This window comes from Poecile atricapillus, chromosome Z (assembly GCF_030490865.1).
Source record: "Poecile atricapillus isolate bPoeAtr1 chromosome Z, bPoeAtr1.hap1, whole genome shotgun sequence".
Classification (NCBI taxonomy): domain Eukaryota; kingdom Metazoa; phylum Chordata; class Aves; order Passeriformes; family Paridae; genus Poecile; species Poecile atricapillus.
Genome location: NC_081289.1, coordinates 21,400,993 through 21,420,791, shown reverse-complemented (window position 1 = coordinate 21,420,791; position 19,799 = coordinate 21,400,993). Strand labels below are relative to the sequence as shown.

The 19,799-nt window shown below is 39.4% G+C and overlaps 1 protein-coding gene across 3 annotated transcripts in view; it reads left to right on the top strand.

Moving 5' to 3' along the window:
- Positions 1-401: 401 nt before the first annotated feature.
- The window catches only part of LOC131592679 (N-acetylglucosamine-1-phosphotransferase subunits alpha/beta-like), a 37,823-nt gene continuing 18,425 nt past the window's right edge, over positions 402-19,799 (top strand). For all 3 annotated transcript variants that reach the window (XR_009280690.1, XM_058864354.1, XM_058864355.1), the window contains exons 1-8: positions 402-569; positions 4,587-4,672; positions 9,590-9,709; positions 11,333-11,374; positions 12,119-12,324; positions 13,015-13,079; positions 13,262-13,396; positions 19,258-19,419. Coding sequence is in view for 2 of the 3 variants with exons in the window: in XM_058864354.1 (XP_058720337.1) it covers positions 453-569; positions 4,587-4,672; positions 9,590-9,709; positions 11,333-11,374; positions 12,119-12,324; positions 13,015-13,079; positions 13,262-13,396; positions 19,258-19,419 (933 nt within the window). In the remaining variant the exon portion in view is untranslated. The remainder of the gene's footprint in view (positions 570-4,586; positions 4,673-9,589; positions 9,710-11,332; positions 11,375-12,118; positions 12,325-13,014; positions 13,080-13,261; positions 13,397-19,257; positions 19,420-19,799) is intronic.

Below are 19,799 nucleotides of genomic sequence, written 5' to 3'. Positions count from 1 at the left end.
GTCCGTCCCATGCAGGTGGCTGAACTTCATGGCACAATCCGGCGTGTGCTGTCAGCTACTGGTCGCGAACTAGTTTCTTGTTGCGTTTTTTCCTCAAGAGCTGCTCTTGAAGGACTCCATCAGTAACTCTCTCTAGCTTGCTGATTCCCGTTCCATGCACCTCATTTCTGTGCCGTAACACGCACCGACTGTTCAAATGAAATCTCAGCACGCAGCTCGGCTGTATCTGTGCGCTGTCCGCAAACCCTCGGCGATGGCAACACCCAACTCGCCGCCCCCGTGAGGGCCGGGAGCGCCTCTCCCTCAGCGCGGCCCCTCGGCCACCGCCAGGCGGCGCCGGGCGCTGCCGGAAGCGGGGCGGGCGCTGGGCCGGGGCCCCGCCCGGCGCAGGCGGCGCGGAGAGCGGGGCCGGGCCGGGCCGGGCCGTGCGGGGCGGCGGCCGCCGGCGGGCCATGCTGCTAAAGCTCCTGCAGCGCCAGACCTATACCTGCCTGTCGCACAGGTATGGGCCCTGCCTCTGCCTCGGGGGCCTCGTCCTCATGATCGTCTCCGCCCTGCAGTTCGGGGAGGTCAGTACGGCGCCGCGCCGGCGCGGCGTGGCTGCCCCCCTTGCCCTGCCCGCCTCCCTCCCTCCGCCGAGCCGAGCGGTACCGGCGGGACAGGCGCAGCCCCGCGGCTGCACGGCCCCGGGGGGATCTGGGGCTGTTTTTCCTCTGGGAGCCGGGTAGTTGTGTTGTCCCGCGAGCAGCCAGGTCCCTCTCCGGGCGCCTTGCGGCTGAGGGTCCCGCCCCTCGCGGCGCCGTGTGCCCCGTTCCGTGCCGCAGGCCCGCCGTGCCCGCGGGGACGGGCCGGCTCCGGCCGCATCCCGGAGCGCAGCCCCGGCCGCTGCCGCTCCCCGGGCCGCCCGGGCCGCACCTGTTGGGCTGCGGGGAGCGCCGGCGCGCTGGGTGTCCCCTCGGGGGGTGAGCTGGGCTCTGACAGGTGACAATGCCGCTGCTGTTTGCTGCTCTTGGGCAGTTCTTTTCCACTTCCCTCATCAGGTGACTTATTAGTGCTGTGTTTTTGTTTTGAGTCTTTTAAAGCCTGTGCTGGATGTCACCTTCGCATGTCGACTGGGAGTGACAGAATCTTTCCCCTCTCCGGAGTTTAAGGAGTTAAATGCATCCTCCCTCCAAGCTGCGCAGCAGAGTCTGCTTTGCTCGATACGTGTTACTTAGTTCGCTCGCATTATTTTGTAAATGATGCAATGTAATTGCACTTTTTCTAGATACGATTTTACACGGATGTGTTGAATGTTTAAATCTTCATTTCACATTGTCCTATCGGTTTGGTAAGTCGTCAGTGAAGGGATCTGGAGAGGAGTAAAGGAATCCTACTTCAGTGCAGTGTTTGCTCATGTAGTGAGGAATCAGGGAAATGAAGTATTTTTGTCAGTCTGAAAGGATGGCAGTGTTCAATACAAACAGACTGCAATTTCGTGATTCCTAAGCTGTTTAATTTTTTTTTTTCCTTTTCTCTCTTTTCTGTTATAATTTGATGAGCTCTTTCCAATACAGGGAAAGCAAGACAAGAGCCGTAAGGATTATTATCTGAAAATCCTGCGTGTACCACAATCAAAATTGTATTTTGTGTAATAACACATCTTTGCGTAACATCTCTGCTGTCCTGCAGAGACCACAAGTTCCTGAAACACTTCAAAGCCATCAGCAAATTAAGTAATTGTAAAGTGCATGTGGGCGCCTCTTTGTCCATGATTATCAACTTGGATTGGAAGTTTTCATGGTGCTGTGAAACTGATACAGTTTTGCATTTCTTTGGAATGGGGACTTAAAACCCAGCTTTAGGATATCATAGAACTTTGAAGGTTTTAAAAATATTTCAGTAGTTGTTTAAGTTATGGCTGATTTTGCTGAGAATCAGTCAAAATCACTGCTCAGATTTTCCTGCTAAAGCTTAGTTTGCTGCTTCCAGCCCTTTAATAGGTACTTGGAAAATTTAGATTCAATTTAGAGAGTGAGCAAAAGAACTGGAGGTTTCATGTAGGAGTAGGTTTTCCAATTTATATGTGAAGAAAAAAGAAAAGTGACCAGTAATGTTTGTTTGTTTGTTTTTAAAAAAAAAGCTGAAAAACACCAATGAAACACCTGTGCGCACTTTTTTATTATTTTTATTTTCTCTTTTCAAGGCTGGTAGATAAGCCTGGTGAGAGATGTTTGCATGCATCTTGCTTTTTACCTTTGTATTTTGGTAAACAGTTGTAGTTCAGTAACTTAGGAGAGACAAGGCTTGTGAGAATGAGCACTCTTAGACCTCTTACAGCTATCGTGGGAATGGAAAATGCTTCTTTTCTTCAGTACAGACTCTGCAAGGCAGCAACTAATAAAATCTATGAAGCTGTTTGGAAAATGAAACCAAGAAATCTTTCTAGACATTAACAGCTTAACCACTTTTAGCCATCTGTGGGAAACTCGAGCGATAAAAAGCAGCGTGAGGCAGTGCTTATCAGACCCTGCTGTCTGAACAGCGTTTGCAGTTCTGCTTTTCCCCACCCCCAGAGCCAGCTTTTCTTTGTTGTAGTAGGCAAAATTAGGTCTGATTTCTTAGATTCATGCTAATACCAGTATTACTGGTGGAGTAAAAATGGATGGTTAGGGCAAATAATTTGAGATTGGTCATGATGTTCTCACAGCCAGAAGCTGCAATTTAGCTTCATTTGAAGGAAAACCTTGAGTTCAATGAAATAATGGGGCATTGAACATGAGTGAGCAATATTTCTGCAAAAACATGCAGGGTAGCCAGGTCTGGGTCAGTGCTGTTCCCTGTTTGTAAGATGAGCTTCAAGTATTAGGGCAGTTTGGTTATAAACTCTTCTTGGCCATCCTTCTGTAGTTGATAACCAGAACATGCCAGAGCTGCTGTTACTATGTCTGATACAGTATCTCTGAATAGGTGGTGTCTCTCCTCTTGATTTTAGTATTCCCCTGGTGGTTTTATAATACCAGTATGTGAAGTTGAAGCAAAACAGGCTCCAGGCATTATTGCACGGTGCATAATGTCAGGAGGAAACAGTTGCAGGGAAAAACTGTATCGGGTAGGAAGCGTTCTTAACTTTGTTCCTTAGTGTGTTCCTAAGTCCTCTTCTTTTTGGCTATAGTTATGCAAAAGGCAAAGAGAAAGGCTGGAATGGTTAATGTTCTTCTGGAGAGACATATTATTCATATAATATATTCTTACTCAAATACTTCTGTATTTCTTCTAGACACAGATCAGTCACAATGTTTCTATTCATAATTATCAGTAGGAGCAAATGTTTCCACGTGGATATGAACTTCCAGTCTGTACTGTATTAAACCTGACATTTAGCAGAAGAACTTAATGACTTGTGCATAAAAAAAAGCCTAATAGCATGTTTTTTAAAGACAATTCCTGACCTTGATATTTAAGAGAGGAGATTTTTATGCCTACCTGGGCAATCTGTGTCTTTTGTGTGAGGGGAATGGAAGTGTGCTGATGTGATCCTGGTTCCATGCATCTCTGGCAGGAATTGCGTGTGTGCTCTTGTCACCCAGGCACATGATGGAGCTTCCCTGCTCTGTGGAAGGCTTTAATGTGCTTTAGTGGCAATGAGGGTAGAGGGATGTGTAGACTCCTAAGAAGGAGGACAGTTTGTGTATGGTTTTGAAGGTGACCTTAGAGAAATGGTGTATTTCATAGTTCCCACAACAGCGATAATAACATTTAAATCTAGGGAGAGTGTTGTAAAGTAAATGCTTTAAGTGCTATGCTTTCCTGGTTTTCTTTCATTTTGTTTTGTTTTCGTTTGTTTGTTTTGGATTTTTTTCCCCTTTCCAATACATACACATATGTACTTATCCCAGTAAATAAAGCCAACATGACTTCAACTCTGAAACAGCACAAAATGCCACTGTAGTTTCAAGGTTGGACTTTCACTGTAAAAGATGTCATAAGAAGTTTATCTCAGAGAACCTTTATGTTTTATATTACTTCTGTCTCAAAATGTTTGGACTACTTTGTTATGTCAAAACATAGTTACCACTTTTAGAGTTGAAAAATTGTGTTGTTTGCTTTTTTCCTGGCTGTTTGTTTGCAAAGCTCAGATTTTGGAGGTATGTATACTTTAGTATATCCTGTACGAGAATATAAAAAGATGAGCAAAATTGTGCAGGGGTGTATGTGCCTGCTAAGGGTTTTCTGCTTGTACTGAAGTATATTTGATTTAGGTCTCAGTTTTGGGAAAACATTCCTGAATTTTTAAATGCTAAGAAGCAAGAGAGAGGTGACCTAAGTAAAAAGTAGCTTAAAAAGAGTGTACATAAGTCATGAAATCCTTTGTTGCAGGGAAAAGCAACAATTTGTTTAAATTAAGTATGCTCTTCAGTTCTGGGTCTGATTGCTGTCTCAGTATTGTAATTTAGTTGGGATTATGGTCTGCTCAGTTGTTCATTAATACATAATGCATCGATTTGAATGAAATTAGTTGTGGTTAAAAATTTCAAAAGGTGAAAATTAAGTGTCTAGCTTTAGAAGGTAGAGACATCAAGTGGTTTTGGGTTTTTTCTTTGCAGGTTGTCTTGGAGTGGAGTAGAGACCAGTATCATGTTATGTTTGATTCATACAGAGACAACGTCGCTGGCAAATCATTTCAGAATCGGTGAGCTTTGCCTACACTTGACACTATTGCACATTTTACTTTCTAATTAAATATTTAAATAAAATATATTAGTTGAAGTAACATACTGTTGAGTAAAACCTTATTGTATGGGCTCTAAATCTGCAGCAAATTTTAAGTTTAGTGAGTGTTTAGTTAGTGCATAATCTCCCAGTTTGGGACATTGGCTATTGAAAGCTCTAGTCATGTAATAAATTTGCATTTTAAATGTGTTTAATTCATCCAGTCTCTAGTGAAGCATCAAAATGGTGACAATGTTAACAATGAAGGGAGGCCATGACATGTTTTCCGGGTGAAGGTAGGAAGACATAAATACTCTTCCGATGTGCTTAACATTTCAATATTCAATGTTTTGAGGAGTTATTTTTAAGTTACCTTATGTTTTCTGTGATGTCTTATGAGGATTATTATTTAGCAGAGAAGTCACAAAGCTAGTAATAAGCTTTTAGAAGCTGAGTGCATGGGAGAATCTCTCACAGCAAGTTGGAAACCAAAACATATGGGCCATTTATTTCAGTTGTGCTAACTGCTGCATGACTTCCTATGGTTTCATCATTCAATAGCCATGGGGTCTGTTGCTCAGGGAACAAGTGGACTGAGTTGGTAGGTGGAAGAAAGCTACTAAGAGCTGACTCTTAATATCGATACACTTGACTGATAGAAACTAACCCTGAAAGCAGAAAGTTTAATCTGCCTTGAGGTTTGTTGCGTCATGGAACAGTAGAAATGATCAGATCAATTTGTCACGCTTTAGTTGGTGTGAGATAACTCTGTAAAATGCATTGCATGGTGTTGGTGAATACTAGGAACTTTTATAGTCTCTTCTCCTATTCCTTTTCCCCATTTTCCAATGGATGACAGATAAAAGCAGTGATGCAGCTCATATGAATGAATAGCTTAATGTTTACATGTTTTAGCAGTACTGCAGTGAAACATGGCAGTTTGGTCCTGTCACTACTAAAATGCCTGACTTTGTGATAATTAACTGGAGAGTTTTTATAAAACATTTTCTGAAACAAAATCACAAATCTTACTCTTGTGGTGTAGATACAGTCAGTTCCCATTTCTGCAGTGTTTCCTTACTTCATTTGGGTTGTGTAAAGCACTCCTTTGCTAGCTTTCTTTTCTGGGGACTGTGAGCAAAACATCCAGTGCCTGGTGAGGAACTATTGGCTGCCTGAGCAAAAGCTTAAGGTTTTCATTATGGGTGCTTAAATTACTCCAGTTCACCCATATGCCTTAAACAGTCTTATGTCAGGAGTAACAGGGAAGTTTTCTGTGTAACAGGGAAGTTTGCTGTGATATTTGTGTGCAGCTATCAACTTCCTCTAAAAATTCAGACCAACAAGAAGTGCTTGTGAAGGCATACTTTTAGGCATATGTTAACTTTTAGACGTCCCTTGTCAGGGGTTCAATTAATTTTTGTTATCAAACTTCACAAATGCAGAAATGGACCCTGTCTTGCAGCAGGCATTTGCATCAGTAGTGGTTTGGTGGAGTTTTTTAGGCTGATGTCAATGCAACATAAAGAGCTACACGTAAACTTAGGACTTGCAGATTGAATCTAGCTTGTCCAGTGATTTTAATCAGTTCCTATTTTAGTGCTAGAGAAAAACATTCAGAATTCAACAACAACAGAATTCCTGTTCAGGAGAACAGGATGCTTGTTGGTTAGAAAATTAAGCAGGTGTACTGCTTTGTGGAAAGTAAAAGCTGCATGGCCTTTGGGAAATATCAGTGGGCCTTCAATTGAATTTGAGTTGTGTTTTTCTCTAGGAGCTTCACATGTAAAATTCTCTGTTCTTTCCATAAAAGTTGTTAACTTTTATGTGGACAACCTCCTTATGATGATAAACTCAAAAGTCTCATCACAAAAAACCAGGAACAGCTGAGTTACTGTTAGTGCATAGTTACAGAGCTGGAACAGGCAGGAGGGCTGGGATGTTTACTATGAGCAGCTTGGACTTCTCTTGTTCATAAAGAGGCTCAGCAAGGTTGGAGATCACCATGTGGTAACTTGGGAGAGATCCAAAGTCTGCTATACTCCTCCAGCAGCAGTGGATGTTGAGACAAAAGTTTGTCTTCTACCTGCAAACTCAGCTGTGATGATGGTTCTCTTATGTAAACACATCATGGGCGTGGGAAGTTGCTGCCAGCAAGTGTTCCCCTGTCCGGGGGACTGGTAGCTCTGGTTTTGTCTTCAAGCAGGATCCTATGGACGTTTTTCGATTTTTAAGTAAAAATGGATACATTTTGTCAAGAGAAAAATATAAAAACCACAATTAGTTGTTTGGGAGTCTCCAAGGAATTTTCCAAAGTGATGATTTTCTGTAAAAATGTGTTAGGATAATTCCCACTTGAAATCAAATCACATTTTCAAGTCACATCTGTTAGTTACCCAAAAGTTAGTCATGTCAAAAAGGGGAAATAGCTGATTAGAATGGTGGCTGTATTTAGTAAATTAACTCAGGTCATCTTGGGCTTAACCCGTCTGCCAGATTGGTGTTTCTGATGACGACCAAATGTATAAATGCATATGAAGTAAACACAAGTACAGAATTTGAGAGAGAGTTTTTGAGCTTCTCTGAACTTCAACAATCTGCAAAAGACTCCAAATAGTTAAAATAGTATTTGAGAACAGTACTGCTGAAGTGTAGTATCTGTTCCTTTTAATTTTAAACCATTTTACAGCAAAATTCCAATACATACTTCTGAAAATACAAATTCTCAGTGTACTTTAGGAAGCCATGAAACCGGCCAGAAAGGTACAGTTTTAACAGAGTTACTTGGCTTAATTGGAAACAACAAATTGACATAGCAATAAGGTATGATAGATACCTTAAGGTAATGGGATATCTGATTTTTATTCTTATGTTTGGGAAATATTACTTTCTGAAACAGTGTCTGCTGTAAAGGTGCATTAAGGAAATTTATTATTTGCATAAATTTTAAGCAGTTAGTCTCATGGATCTGCAAAAAATTCCCTTTCTTGTACTGGTCTGCTCTATTGCTACTGGTAATGAAGAATGAACTTACCATGCCAGGGTTAATGAATTGACTTGCCTGCATCTGACCAAAAATGCTTTTCCTCTGTGGCATTTACTGGCTTTTGGCTGTATGTGGCATAGTGTAGGAAATTACACAGATATATGTGCTACCGCACATATGTATGCACACACTTTTAGGAAATGGTGAAACAGAGAAAGGCTTCACAGAAGTCAAAATTGCCTCATACCATAGAAAGAGTCAGAGTTCTTTTGGACATACTGTTCTTCAATGAAGCCTGGGCGAATAAGCTCTGGACTTTGCCCAGAAAGCTGAAGGTTGGTAATTTTTGAAATCCACTGACTTGAGTCAGGTGCTTCCACCTAGAACACTCCTTTCTGAGCTGTAGCATTCCAGGGACTTTTAAACAAGTAATTTAATTGAGCACAACAAATGTAGAAAAATGGAAGAAAAAATGTAGAAAAGCTGGAAGAGCTCCTGCCATTGAATTTCTACTCCTCTGGAGGACGTTTTAGTTCAAAATTTGCCTTGTCAATGAACCAGAAGTTAGTTATCTCTATAATTGAATGTATATAATAAATAATTGAATATAATATAATTGAATAGAAGGGTAATTGTATTCAGTAAATTGACTTTCTTTAGATAGAAGGGTAGTCTCCTGCAGATGTGAGAGACTTTCTGGGTGGTGCTACTGGGGAAGGCAGCACTCCTGCTGAGATGTTCAGATTGTGTCAGAATGCCCCACCATTGTCCTCTGAGTGTTACAGCTCAGTTAGGAGCAGCGGTAGATTGAGTACGAAATGTTCCTGCCCATTGTGCTGTGATGAGCTACTGGCTGACCTTTTACCAAATTTTGTGCTTCAGATGTTGAGTCTGAGCCAGTAGAAAATGAAGCTGAATACAAGCTCTCTGCATGGCATGCTGTGCAAGGGCAGGTGGACAAAACACCTGCCTGTAAACTCAGTCTCTCTTTGAATGCTTTTGGAAAGATGCAGTGGATGGAGAGGAAACATCGAACCTCTCTAATGCTGAGATCCATGGGGTCACAGGATGATGTTTTCTGATGTTTGCTAGGCCATCTACAGTTTAGGAAGGTATTAAATAGCTTGACACTGGAACTTTCGAAAATAATAATTGGGGTATCCTCCTGCTATACGGGACTCAGATTCACCGATGGCAGTAACCTGGAATACCTGCAGACACAATGCTGTGGGCCTTGGAGAGGAGATTATCATAAAAAAAATAGGAAAAAGATACCCAAACACCTTCCTCCTGCCTTATGCATGCTAGGAAATCATTAACTTTACAGAAACAGCTCCAGGATATTCAGTTGTGTCAATAATTAATTTGTCTGCCATATCTAGAGCCTGAATTCATATACCCAAATTAGGCTGTTGTTTCATTAAATGCCCTGTTTATATAATTTAAGAAACATTCCTAGGATAGAGATCTGGTCCTGCTGAGATCTTATTGGCTCTTTGCAATCAAACAACAGCAAATATGATTTAAATTATGCTTCATGCTGTCCTGTCTGAAGTAGTTGGTGAATTAAGAATGTGCTCAGGTCTCTGTACTGACTTGAAAATATTTGATAGGTTTGAAGAAGGTGTGTAATGAGTTTGAGTCAGTGAAATTTAAAGCATAAAGTTAAGATTTCCTTTAGTCACTGAACGGTTAAAACCACTTTTTAAAGTCCTTTTGGTTGATGTCTATGCTGTTTTGTCAAAGGCTTGTGTATAATTAAGACATGATATATATAGCTAAAGTCTTTTTGCTTTGTCTTGTTTGCAGCCCAGACACCAAGCATTTCTGTTGTTAGACTATTGTGGAATGCCACAAACACTTGTAATGTAATATTTAACAGCTCATGTAGCTTTCCTTTGAATTATGTAGGCTTTGTTTACCCATGCCAATTGATGTGGTGTATACCTGGGTGAACGGCACAGATGTGGAACTGATCAAAGAATTGCAACAGGTCAGGGAACAGATGGAGGAAGAACAGAAAATAATGAGGTAATAATCTTAGCTATTTTTCCCTTTAACTGACAGAAGCAATCTAATGCTGTACTAGTTTTCTTTGTTGTTATTTTTTCCCATGTTACTCAACATGAAAATTAAAAGCACATTTTCTTGCTTCTTCATTTGATTATTCCTAAAACCTTGTTTCAGTTCTACTTTTAGCTGTCAAGTACTGTCTAATTAGAAAATTGTTTAAGATAAGCAGAATAATTAAGGCTGTTCTGTCATGAATTTGTAAAATGCCATGTGGAAATATACATTGTATATGTAATTTTGTATTGGTTTCTATAGCAGTTTGTAAATAATAACAATAATAAAACTATGCCTCACATATATAACCTCTCTTCATCACTTTTTTCTCGTCCCATCCCCCTGGTGTTTCTTTTTATAATAGGCTTCATAAAATCTTAAGCATGTTTTAAGTTCTTGTTTTTAGATTAGTTACATTCATAGTCTTGAAAATACTGAAAATGAGAAGTGGGAAAATAATTTATGCATGTTATAAAGGTATGAGTTGGCCTTTATCTAAGGAAGCAAAGACATGTATTACTGCATTTGTTGTAGATTGTTCTATAGAGTTCTGCAAAGTTACTGATCTAAGTCTTCAAACACAGGCTGCTGCCTTGGATTATGTCTTGTAACCATTGATTTAGTTTTTGATAGGCAGCTCTGCCCACATGATCTGTTTTGGCCAGTAAATATGCTAAATGGAAGGACAAGTCTGTATTTTAAGGGTTATAATAATTTAGTTCAGAAAAAATGAGAAGTCCACGTGGATTTGTCTGATTTTTGGCATGCTGTGTATTGCAGTTTAAGTACATCTGACAATATGATCTCAAGGGAAATTCTTGATCTTTTCTTTGTTACCTAAACACTGGAAATGTTAGAACTTTAAATTCATTTACCTTAAACATAAGCAGTCTCTGCTTTGAAAAGATTCCAAATTTATGCTAATATTTTCCTAGATGTTCATATAGCTAATATTAGTGGGTTTAGCTTTGTCATCACTTATGCTGTGATTCCTGTTTCAGGAAGGGAAAACACAGCTTTTTTTTTTCCATAACACTGATTTGGAAAATTGAGTCTAAGCTTATGAATAAGACTGGTGTCTATACCATGTTTGCTATCTACAGGAACACCTGGTTCCCCCCACTGTAGATAATTTTTTTCATGTCCTTTGAAATCAGTGAGCACTGCTATAAAAAGAGCAGTTTCATAGACCTTATCAGAACATTTATGTTAGACAAAACAATCAAGTCAACCTAGTTTCAGGTCACTTCATCCTGGTTCCTTACCAGTGTTTTTCACATCAACATTGCTTTTTTTTAAGTAACCTAATAATAACCTCATAAATTCCTGGTAGCAGAAAGGGTTCTGCTGCCACAATTCTCAGCATGGCCATGAATCTTTGAGCTCCACATGGCACATGAGCAGTGAAGGGTACGTGTCAGCCTGTGCTCGCCTTGGCAAGGCCAATGGCAAGGCCTTGGCAGCTTTGTATCTGGGTTATTGGTGATTAGAAAACATGTCCCTGACTCAATTAACAATTTGAAATTAGACTCACTTCCTTACAGTCAATTCAGTGTTATTTAATATCCTGTTTTAACTTTGTAATAGGGAAATCCTAGGAAAGAATGCAACAGAACCAACAAAGAAGAGGTGAGTTTGGGGTATTTCTGGGTGTAAATTGGGATAAATGATACTCTACTCATTGTTAGCTGAAAGCAGCTGCTGGTTGAGGGGCTGGTTTGGTTTTCTATAGCCTTTGCAGGCTTTCCTATGTTACTTGAAGAGCTGATAGTGTGATAATACATGTGCTGAATACAAGTAATGTTGTTGTGACATATATGAACAAGATTCTTAAAACATAGCAATTTCTGGAGTTTTGAATGTGTGTGCCTGTCACTGTTTAGGGTTAGTTCCTGTTCTGAGTATGAAAAAAAATTTCACATTTTGAATCATAAAGCTTCAGGTACATAATATGCTTTAAAAATTCAATGTTGCTTTCACCTGCCATTTGTATATGTGGCACTGCAAGTAATTTGCTGTAGAGGGTCCATGCCTCTTGTGACTCTGCTGTCGAAGCAGCAGGACCAGGTCTGTCTCAGTCATTTGGCTTGGTCCTTTTGTTATATAGAGATTTTTATAAGGTCTTTTCTGTGGGCGGACTTGCAAATCTTGGAAACTTTTGAAAAAACAATTATGGAAACGAACTAAACACTACCAGTCAGATATTTGCCTTCTGCAGGAAAATAAGCATGCTCTTCAATAATTTCCCCTTGCCTCAGCAAATGTTAAAAATAATTAATCAGATTTTAGGAAAACTTTTCTCATTGCATCCAAGCCTGATTTTTATCTTAAATTTTTAGTGGTGTTAAATATGCCTATGGTATTTTGCTGTAGTGAGAAGCAGCTGGAGTGTTTGCTGACACACTGCATCAAAGTGCCCATGCTTGTCCTGGATCCTGCACTGCCTGCCAACGTCACACTGAAAGACCTGCTGTCCATTCATCCTGCTTTACAAGCTGCTAACAATATGTTCTTTGTAGCAAAACCAAAAAATCCTTCCACCAATGTGACTGTAATTGTTTTTGATAGCCCAAAGGACGGTAAGAAGCTCTTTGTTGGATTCCATCCAGTTTTCTAGAGCAAGTTTTAAGCTGCTGTGAATTAGTTTTGGGGTTGTTTTGGATTTTTTTCTCCAGTACTGACTTCAGTGCTGATTTTCTGTTTGACTTTAGCAAGTCATTCAGTGTCTTTCTTGCCCTCAAACTGTTTCTCTAAATGATGACATTAATGATACTGTTTGCTTACCTCCCAGACAACTGATTACAGATGATTAGAGTTCTGTGCTTTAAAAAGCTATTGCAAAACAGGTTTGATATCTGAGTATCAGTGTTGCTCAGATAATCTCAAGAGGCTGAAGTTAAGACTGAGGACGATTAGTTTTAGAAATCCTCTTTTAATTGGTAGTCTAGTGAAGTCTAGTTTGAGTAATGTGCAGTAAGTTCTGCCTTTGTTCAAAGGATTGACAACTGTAAAACAAAATTACTCATGTGTTTAACATCTTAGGTCTCAGAGCAGGTATGAGTTTCATATTTTGTTTCATATGACCACTAGTCCAACCACTGTTCTTTATTTTACCACCAAGAATTATCTATTATTTATAAAGACAACTTTTCACACTATAAATACTCAAATATTTTAATTTGTGAAAGTATTTCTTGGTTACTCCAATAGAGAAAAGAAGTGACTCTATACTGGAAGAAGTTTTTGATTTGCAATTTTATGTATTCTAGTTGAAGCTGCCCATTCTGGAATGTTAAAAGACAACAGCAAACATATAGTATGGAGGGGTTACTTGGTATGTACTTTTACAATTTGTTGATTAGCTTTTGAATGTGTTAAACATTTTGTACATTTTTAGAAAGTTTCTTTGCTATTCTCTTTCCATAACTCACATGTAGTAAAAAGTAAAGCTTTCAGAGCAACCCTTATTAGTAGGTGAATTATTCTACCTTTAAACCTGTTTTCTTGTTTTTTTAGACTACAGACAAAGAAGTTCCAGGTCTGGTATTAATGCAAGACTTGGCCTTTCTTAGTGGATTTCCAGCTACATTCAAAGAAACAAACCAGTTACGAACAAAACTGCCAGAGAGCCTGGCCTCTAAAGTAAAACTGGTAAGGCTCTGGAGGAAAGAGTGCCTTAGTTGTACTGGTCTTTTGGAATGGCTCAGGTATGGAATCTCACCCACCTAGGAGACTTAGGGTATTTCTGAGAGTAATCTGGGGGTTTTTTTGTGATTCTTTCCTGAGTAGTGAAGGGTAGAAAACAGTGACTCAAAAAGTTGCCTGCAAAAGACCAATTGTCCATTCTGTGACTGCAAGTTCTTACTTAGGCATTACATTTGCTAGCCTGCAGCTGATTAAAAGTCAGTCTTACCAGTTTCTCTCAGCCATTTGCTGGAGGCTGTTTTCTTGCTGTAGAATTCTAGATCACTGGCTTGCTTTATGTGACAGAATTTTGTTTATGTAGCTTCTTAGCTTTTTTCTTCCCTCTTAGCTTTCTTAACAGTAACAGCAATAAATGCTGTGCTTCTCTCTGCCACATGCTCTGTAGGGTCTTAAGCAAGTTGCACTTTGGCTGACCCAGCTGCAAGGCAACAGAAAACAACTTGTGTGACTGCCATTTAGTGCCTTCTGTTCTCCCCTGCTGTTTGGACACCTGTTAAAGTTACAGTCAGGTTTAACAGATCAGGTGAAAGTTTAAGAAGTTTGTTAAAAGCATGGGCTTTTGTACTGGAGATGTGATTCATGGGGTGAAAAGGATTGAGGCCAAGGAGTTTGTGGAGGAGAAGGAGTTAGCAGGGATAACAGGATGGCAATCCATAGATAATTTGTTTTCATTAGTCTGATGTACACCTGTAATATGGGCTAATTCACTTTGCAGCTTGTTCTTGGTGCTCAAATGAGCATGAGGTCCTTTTCCCCTTTAGTTTTTTTTTCTTTTGGTAAGCTGGGCTAACAGCTTGTGTACTCTGTTGTAGAAATTATCTTGTGTAATTCCTTTCATAGACTGGTCACACTCTAACACAATGCAATCTGAAATTCTTCTTTCTTGTCTCAACTTGTATTAGCTGACTTGGAGCTTTGCTAATGGCAGAAACCTTGCAAAGTAAACACTTTTATACCTCTCTTCCTGCATGTCCTAAAACAGATTAATAAAGACAGTTTTTAAGTACTTAAATAGATACTTTCTTTTGCTTTTGCATCTCTAGTGTTAACAGCAGTTAAATAGCAGTGGATATTCATATGGCTCATTGCTGTCCAGATGAACATAAAGGCTGCATCTCTGGGGTGTCTTGGATATGTTTCCCATCTCCTTGTGTGTCTTTATGGAAGTGGCATCTTGTGCCTATTATCTTTCTGTATGATTTTTCCTTACCCTGTCTTGCTTGTGTTTTTTAGTCATCGGTCATGTGTCATCTATTTGTGCTGATTCCCTTTTCCTTGGTGTGTTATCTGTGTGTAAACATTGCCACTGTGGTTGTTCTTAAGAGCTCCTCTTCCGCAGTTTGGTTAGGCAGATCTATATCTTTGTGAACACAATTTTTTCTCAGGTATCCACAACACTCTGTGGTTTCCAGTCATCTTTGCTGTCTGTGTTTCTTTTCCTGGTGGAGGATGCTTTAGAGCAATTAAATCTGGATTATAATACCCTGTGTGGTCATAGCAGTGAATTCTTTCCCAACCAGTCCTCTCTTCTTGATAACAGCAATTCATATACTCATATATGATAACAGAATTTCATATATATTGTGAATGTAAGAATTGTTTTATTTTCATGCATAAAGGTTTTTACATCAAGTGTGGATGGGGTTATTTCTATAGAAGCCTTTGTTGAGTTCTCAGCTCAGAGCCAGTTATTCTTTTAATGGATATGGTAGGTAGGCAGTAATGGAAAACACAGCCAAGTGTGGTTTTCTTCTTACCAAAGGGAGATACTAGGTTCATGCTACAATTAAGTAGGAAAAAGGTTGATTATTTACAGTCTCCACTGACATTTGCAGCAATTCCTCCATTGTTACCATTTCTGGAGTCTCTGAAGTGGTGTGAGATGCTTGGTGGAGAGGAAGAAAGTTGCACCTGAGCTTGGAACTAGACTTGCATCTCTTAGACACCTTCTGATGCTTAATAGGTTTCTGTATGTTTTAAGTGGCTGTTTCTTACTTCAACACCACAAGTAAAGAAATAATAATAAGAACTTTGAACAATGCTGCTGTAAGAAAGGTGAGAAAGGGAGGAGTGTAGTTATCGGTGCATTTGTATTGTATATTGATAATGCTGTTTTGGTTGGATTGCTTTAGTTTGGTTGAAATAACTTTTAAATCCAAGGAAGACCAAAAATTGTTCATATAGACCAGATAGTTCCTCTAAAAATCTAAATGTCTGAGCTCAACTAGAGGTAAATAAAATGTGAAGATTCATGATACAATGGATCTATTTTCCAGGTATATATTATATCTGTTAGAGTCTACTGATTTTCCGTACTTATGGCCATTGCTGTAATGAAATGATAGGAAAGTTTATTTCAAGATGAAAGTTGGGCAGCAATGTATCTGCTGGTCACATTTGTTGTTGTAGGTCGTGTGTTATGGCAGATGAAGTTGAAAGTGATATTTGACAGCTTTTTATCGTCCATGTATTCTTAACCAAGTGTTAGAAAGCCACTAGATGGAGGTGTTACTCTGGTTGTGCAGCTGATGGCTGCTGAACTGTTTCTTTAAGGGTTCCAAAGACCTCACCTTGGACCTACATGTGAAGAACAACTGAATATTTCATTTTCACTTCCTCCCTGTCCCCCACCTTGACTTAATTTCTAAAGGAGACTGTTATTCAGTCTAAAGAGATGCTTGTAACTTAAAAACTGCATTTGTTTAAGGACTTGATTTGTTTGATTTTGGATTTTTTGAGGCTGTCATGCTAACAGGTTTTCACTGAAATTGTACACGATAGTGAAAATTTTTGGAGAAAATTGATTTTTCCTTCAAGATTTAATATCCTGATTGTTTCAAGGACATCTAGGAGCTTGTAGATCTCCCTCTTTGCAAGATATCATCTCCTTTAATTCACATGCACACATACATACATAATATAGACAAGTTATGTTAGAAACTTAGGGATGTCTTAATGACCATGTCTTAATAATGGAAGTAAATCCACATGGGAAACTGCAGGCACAGTGATAGTGAGTGTTTGCTGTCCTCACTGGAGTTTGGGAGGGTCTGGCATTCTTACTGCTGTTCATCGATGTTTCTGGAGCAAACAGGTGGCTCCAGTGGATGGTCTTATGATCACACAGATGTAGCAAAATGGCTTTGTAGGAAAAAGCCCTAAGGCATTGCATTAGTTTTGAGTCAGAAATGACCCTCATACTATGCCGTCTTATAAAGGTCACTTGAGACATTTGTAAAGACAGCAGTGTTTTATATTTGTAAAGCTTTTTGTAACTCTTCACAGCATATGCTTCCTTTCCCTTGCTATGTAGGCATATGAGTGTTCCCAATATCCATATTGGAGTGGAAAAAGGGAGATTCTTATTTCTTAATAATCAGCTTTGGTCATTAAGAAGATAAGGTATAATAATTTAAGGACTGGTTAGGAATCTAAGTCCCACCTCAGAAAAAAAAAGTGTCCTTGAGGCCTCTTGAGAAAGTGGAAATGAAGGTATTTACTTCTGCATGGGGTGTCTGAGCTCATCTGGCTTCTAGTAAGCTGGAAGTGAAACATGCTGACTCCATGCTGGAGAACCTGCATTTCAAGTTCCCTGGTGGAGATAATGCAGTTTTCCTGTCTTGTTTTCAAGTGTGTGATAAAAACATGTCCCAGTGGTGGTCTGGGTATGTGCCTGCAAGGTGTGTTCTCAGCCCACTTGTGTTAGCAGAGGCTCACCTGGTCACACTGACTCTCTGCATCTACCTTCTTGTTCTTCTGTTCTGATAATACTTTTGGATGGGATGACCTGTTTCAGCAGGATGAAGATGTTCTTTGGAAGGTAATATTTTAAGGGAATGGCTGGTGGCATCCATCCCTGCAGACAGAGGTTGATACCTGTGGGATGTTAAAAAATCTGCCAGGAGACAATTCCATTTTGAATGTACCAGCAACAAAATCCTTGGAAATTATTAAAGCCTGAAATTTATTAGAATCTAGTTAATTATTTCACCAGATAATGTCACTGAAGTCTAACTTTATTGATAGCCTGCTTAGGAAAAGACTGGTTCAAAATGTATTACTGGAAGAATACCCACTTTGATGCAATAAAAATGATCCATTCAGTGCAGGGGCTAGCAAAACTCTGATGCTGAGAAATGGAACATGTTTTTCCACTGCTTCCTGTATGTGCTTAGAATATTACAAATTTTAAAAACTACAGCATATGTGCTGTGTTAGTGGGGGCTAAGTGTTTGTAATAAATCTAATTAGGAGTTTGTAGTACAGGTACTTATTTTGCTGAGTTTGGGAGCAAGTTAAAGAGAAACTAAGTGTTCTTACATGCTTTCAAAGCTCTAGGCTAGTAATATTTTTGGTTTGTTGTATGTATGATTTACAAGACAGATTCTAAGGGACTGTGTGACACTGTTGTATTGCTAAATACAGCACATACCCAGTGCTGGCAGCTTTGCAATCTGTAGCATTTCAATGCTGGTATTTTTGGAGGTTGCTGCCTTCAGTCCGTAACTATACCTCAGCCATTTAGCTACTGAAGCCATCCTTTCCACTCATAAGTTCAGATGATTCCCTGGAAGGTCTGAGATTTATCAGATTTTTCTAATGACAGGCCTCATAAGTCAGATTGAAAGATCTCAAATAGCATATGAGTCAAAGCATCAACAGCTTTAAAATGTCACAAGTGGAACAGCTGGTCTTGCTAAGGGAAGGGCTAGCAGCTCTGGGACAAGTGTTGTTTTAAAATGAACAGAAAGGGTCAGATTTAATAAAAAATAAATAAAACCACTTAAGAGTTATTACGAAGGGAACAGTGATATTTTTGCTTTTTTGGAACATGATTATTCAAATTTGATAGCTTATGAGTTGCATTTACATTGAAAATTTTCTAGGTTTCCTGAAGGAGCAAAAATTAAGCGAAGCATCAAATAGATATCAATGATTAACTGTGTTTATTGTTAATTAGACTGTTGAATACATGCACTTGGAAAATCAAAGCGCAGTCCTGCTTTTAGCTTGCTTGGCTCTGCTCATCCTACTTTGTATGGTAAACACAACATTTATTGGGTTATGCCATATTCCTAGGGAGCTGCTTTGATGCCCTGTGATCTGTAAACTATACTCACTGTTAGGGTGTGTAGTGCAAGCCCCTGATCCTGTGCATTATGAAATCTGATATACATACAGACTTACTGGTGGCAAGAGATAAAAACAGCAAACAGATCAAACAGTCCACAACTAAGAAATGACCTTAGCAGCCTATTGGCAACCAGCAGTAAGGACTTGGAGACCCACATGGATTAGGTCTGGAGCCTTTTGTATCTCAGATTTCGGAGCTGTAGGTTGAACTAACTGTAAACCATTCTGAACATTTCATGCTTCTGGCAGTGACAATTCATCAGTGCCTTAATTTTCTGGGAAGATCATTCCTTGTTTAAGATGGGAAAGAAAAGGACAAATCTTTCAATCGTATGATAAAGTGTTAATAAAACATGAAGTATGTTATTGGAGTGATAGAGAATGGATGGTGACTTACTATTCATTTACTCCCAAAATATTTAAAACATGTGAAGGTTTACTTTTCCCGGATCATTGTGTAAAGAGACATTTACTTTGCAAAGTGAAAATTGAGCGTAATGTTTTCTATCTTTAAATGATTTTTAGTTCCCATTTTACTACTTCTTTTTGTGTTTTTACAAAATTATAGCTCATTAAAAACAGTGCTTACCAGTCATTCTTATAAGTAACTAGTAAAAATAATACAACAAAAAGATGGAAGAGTGCTGCTGGAGTTGTTTTCTCTGCCTGTATAGTTGCAGCTCTATTCAGAAGCCAGCGTGGCTCTCCTGCAACTGAATAACCCCAAGGGTTTCCAAGAACTGAGCAAGCAAGCGAAGAAGAACATGACTATAGATGGGAAAGAATTGACACTTAATCCAGCTTATTTGCTGTGGGACCTCAGCTCTGTCAGCCAGGTGGGTAAATTCTCTTACAGCAGGTAAATGTTACAACATTTCAAAACTGCAAGTAGAGGTGAACTAGTCAATGACAAGGAACATGGGATTTTTCCCAGAAGCTTGGAAGTATTAAGAATCAAATATTTATTAGCTTGTAAGAAAACATCACAAGAATTCTGTCCAGTTCTCAAATCATTGGGAAGAAGGATCGAACAGTGTGATATTTAAATTTTCATGTTCTCTACTAAGTGAAAAATGTTGCCCTCTGCACATGTTTTGATAAAGCTGTGTGCAGTCAAGTCCTTAAAGGCTTAACTGATCCTGTCTGTCAGATAAGCAGGCTTCTTGTGTGGGGAAATTGAGGGGTTTTTTTAAAAAACATGGTTATCTTGTTCCCA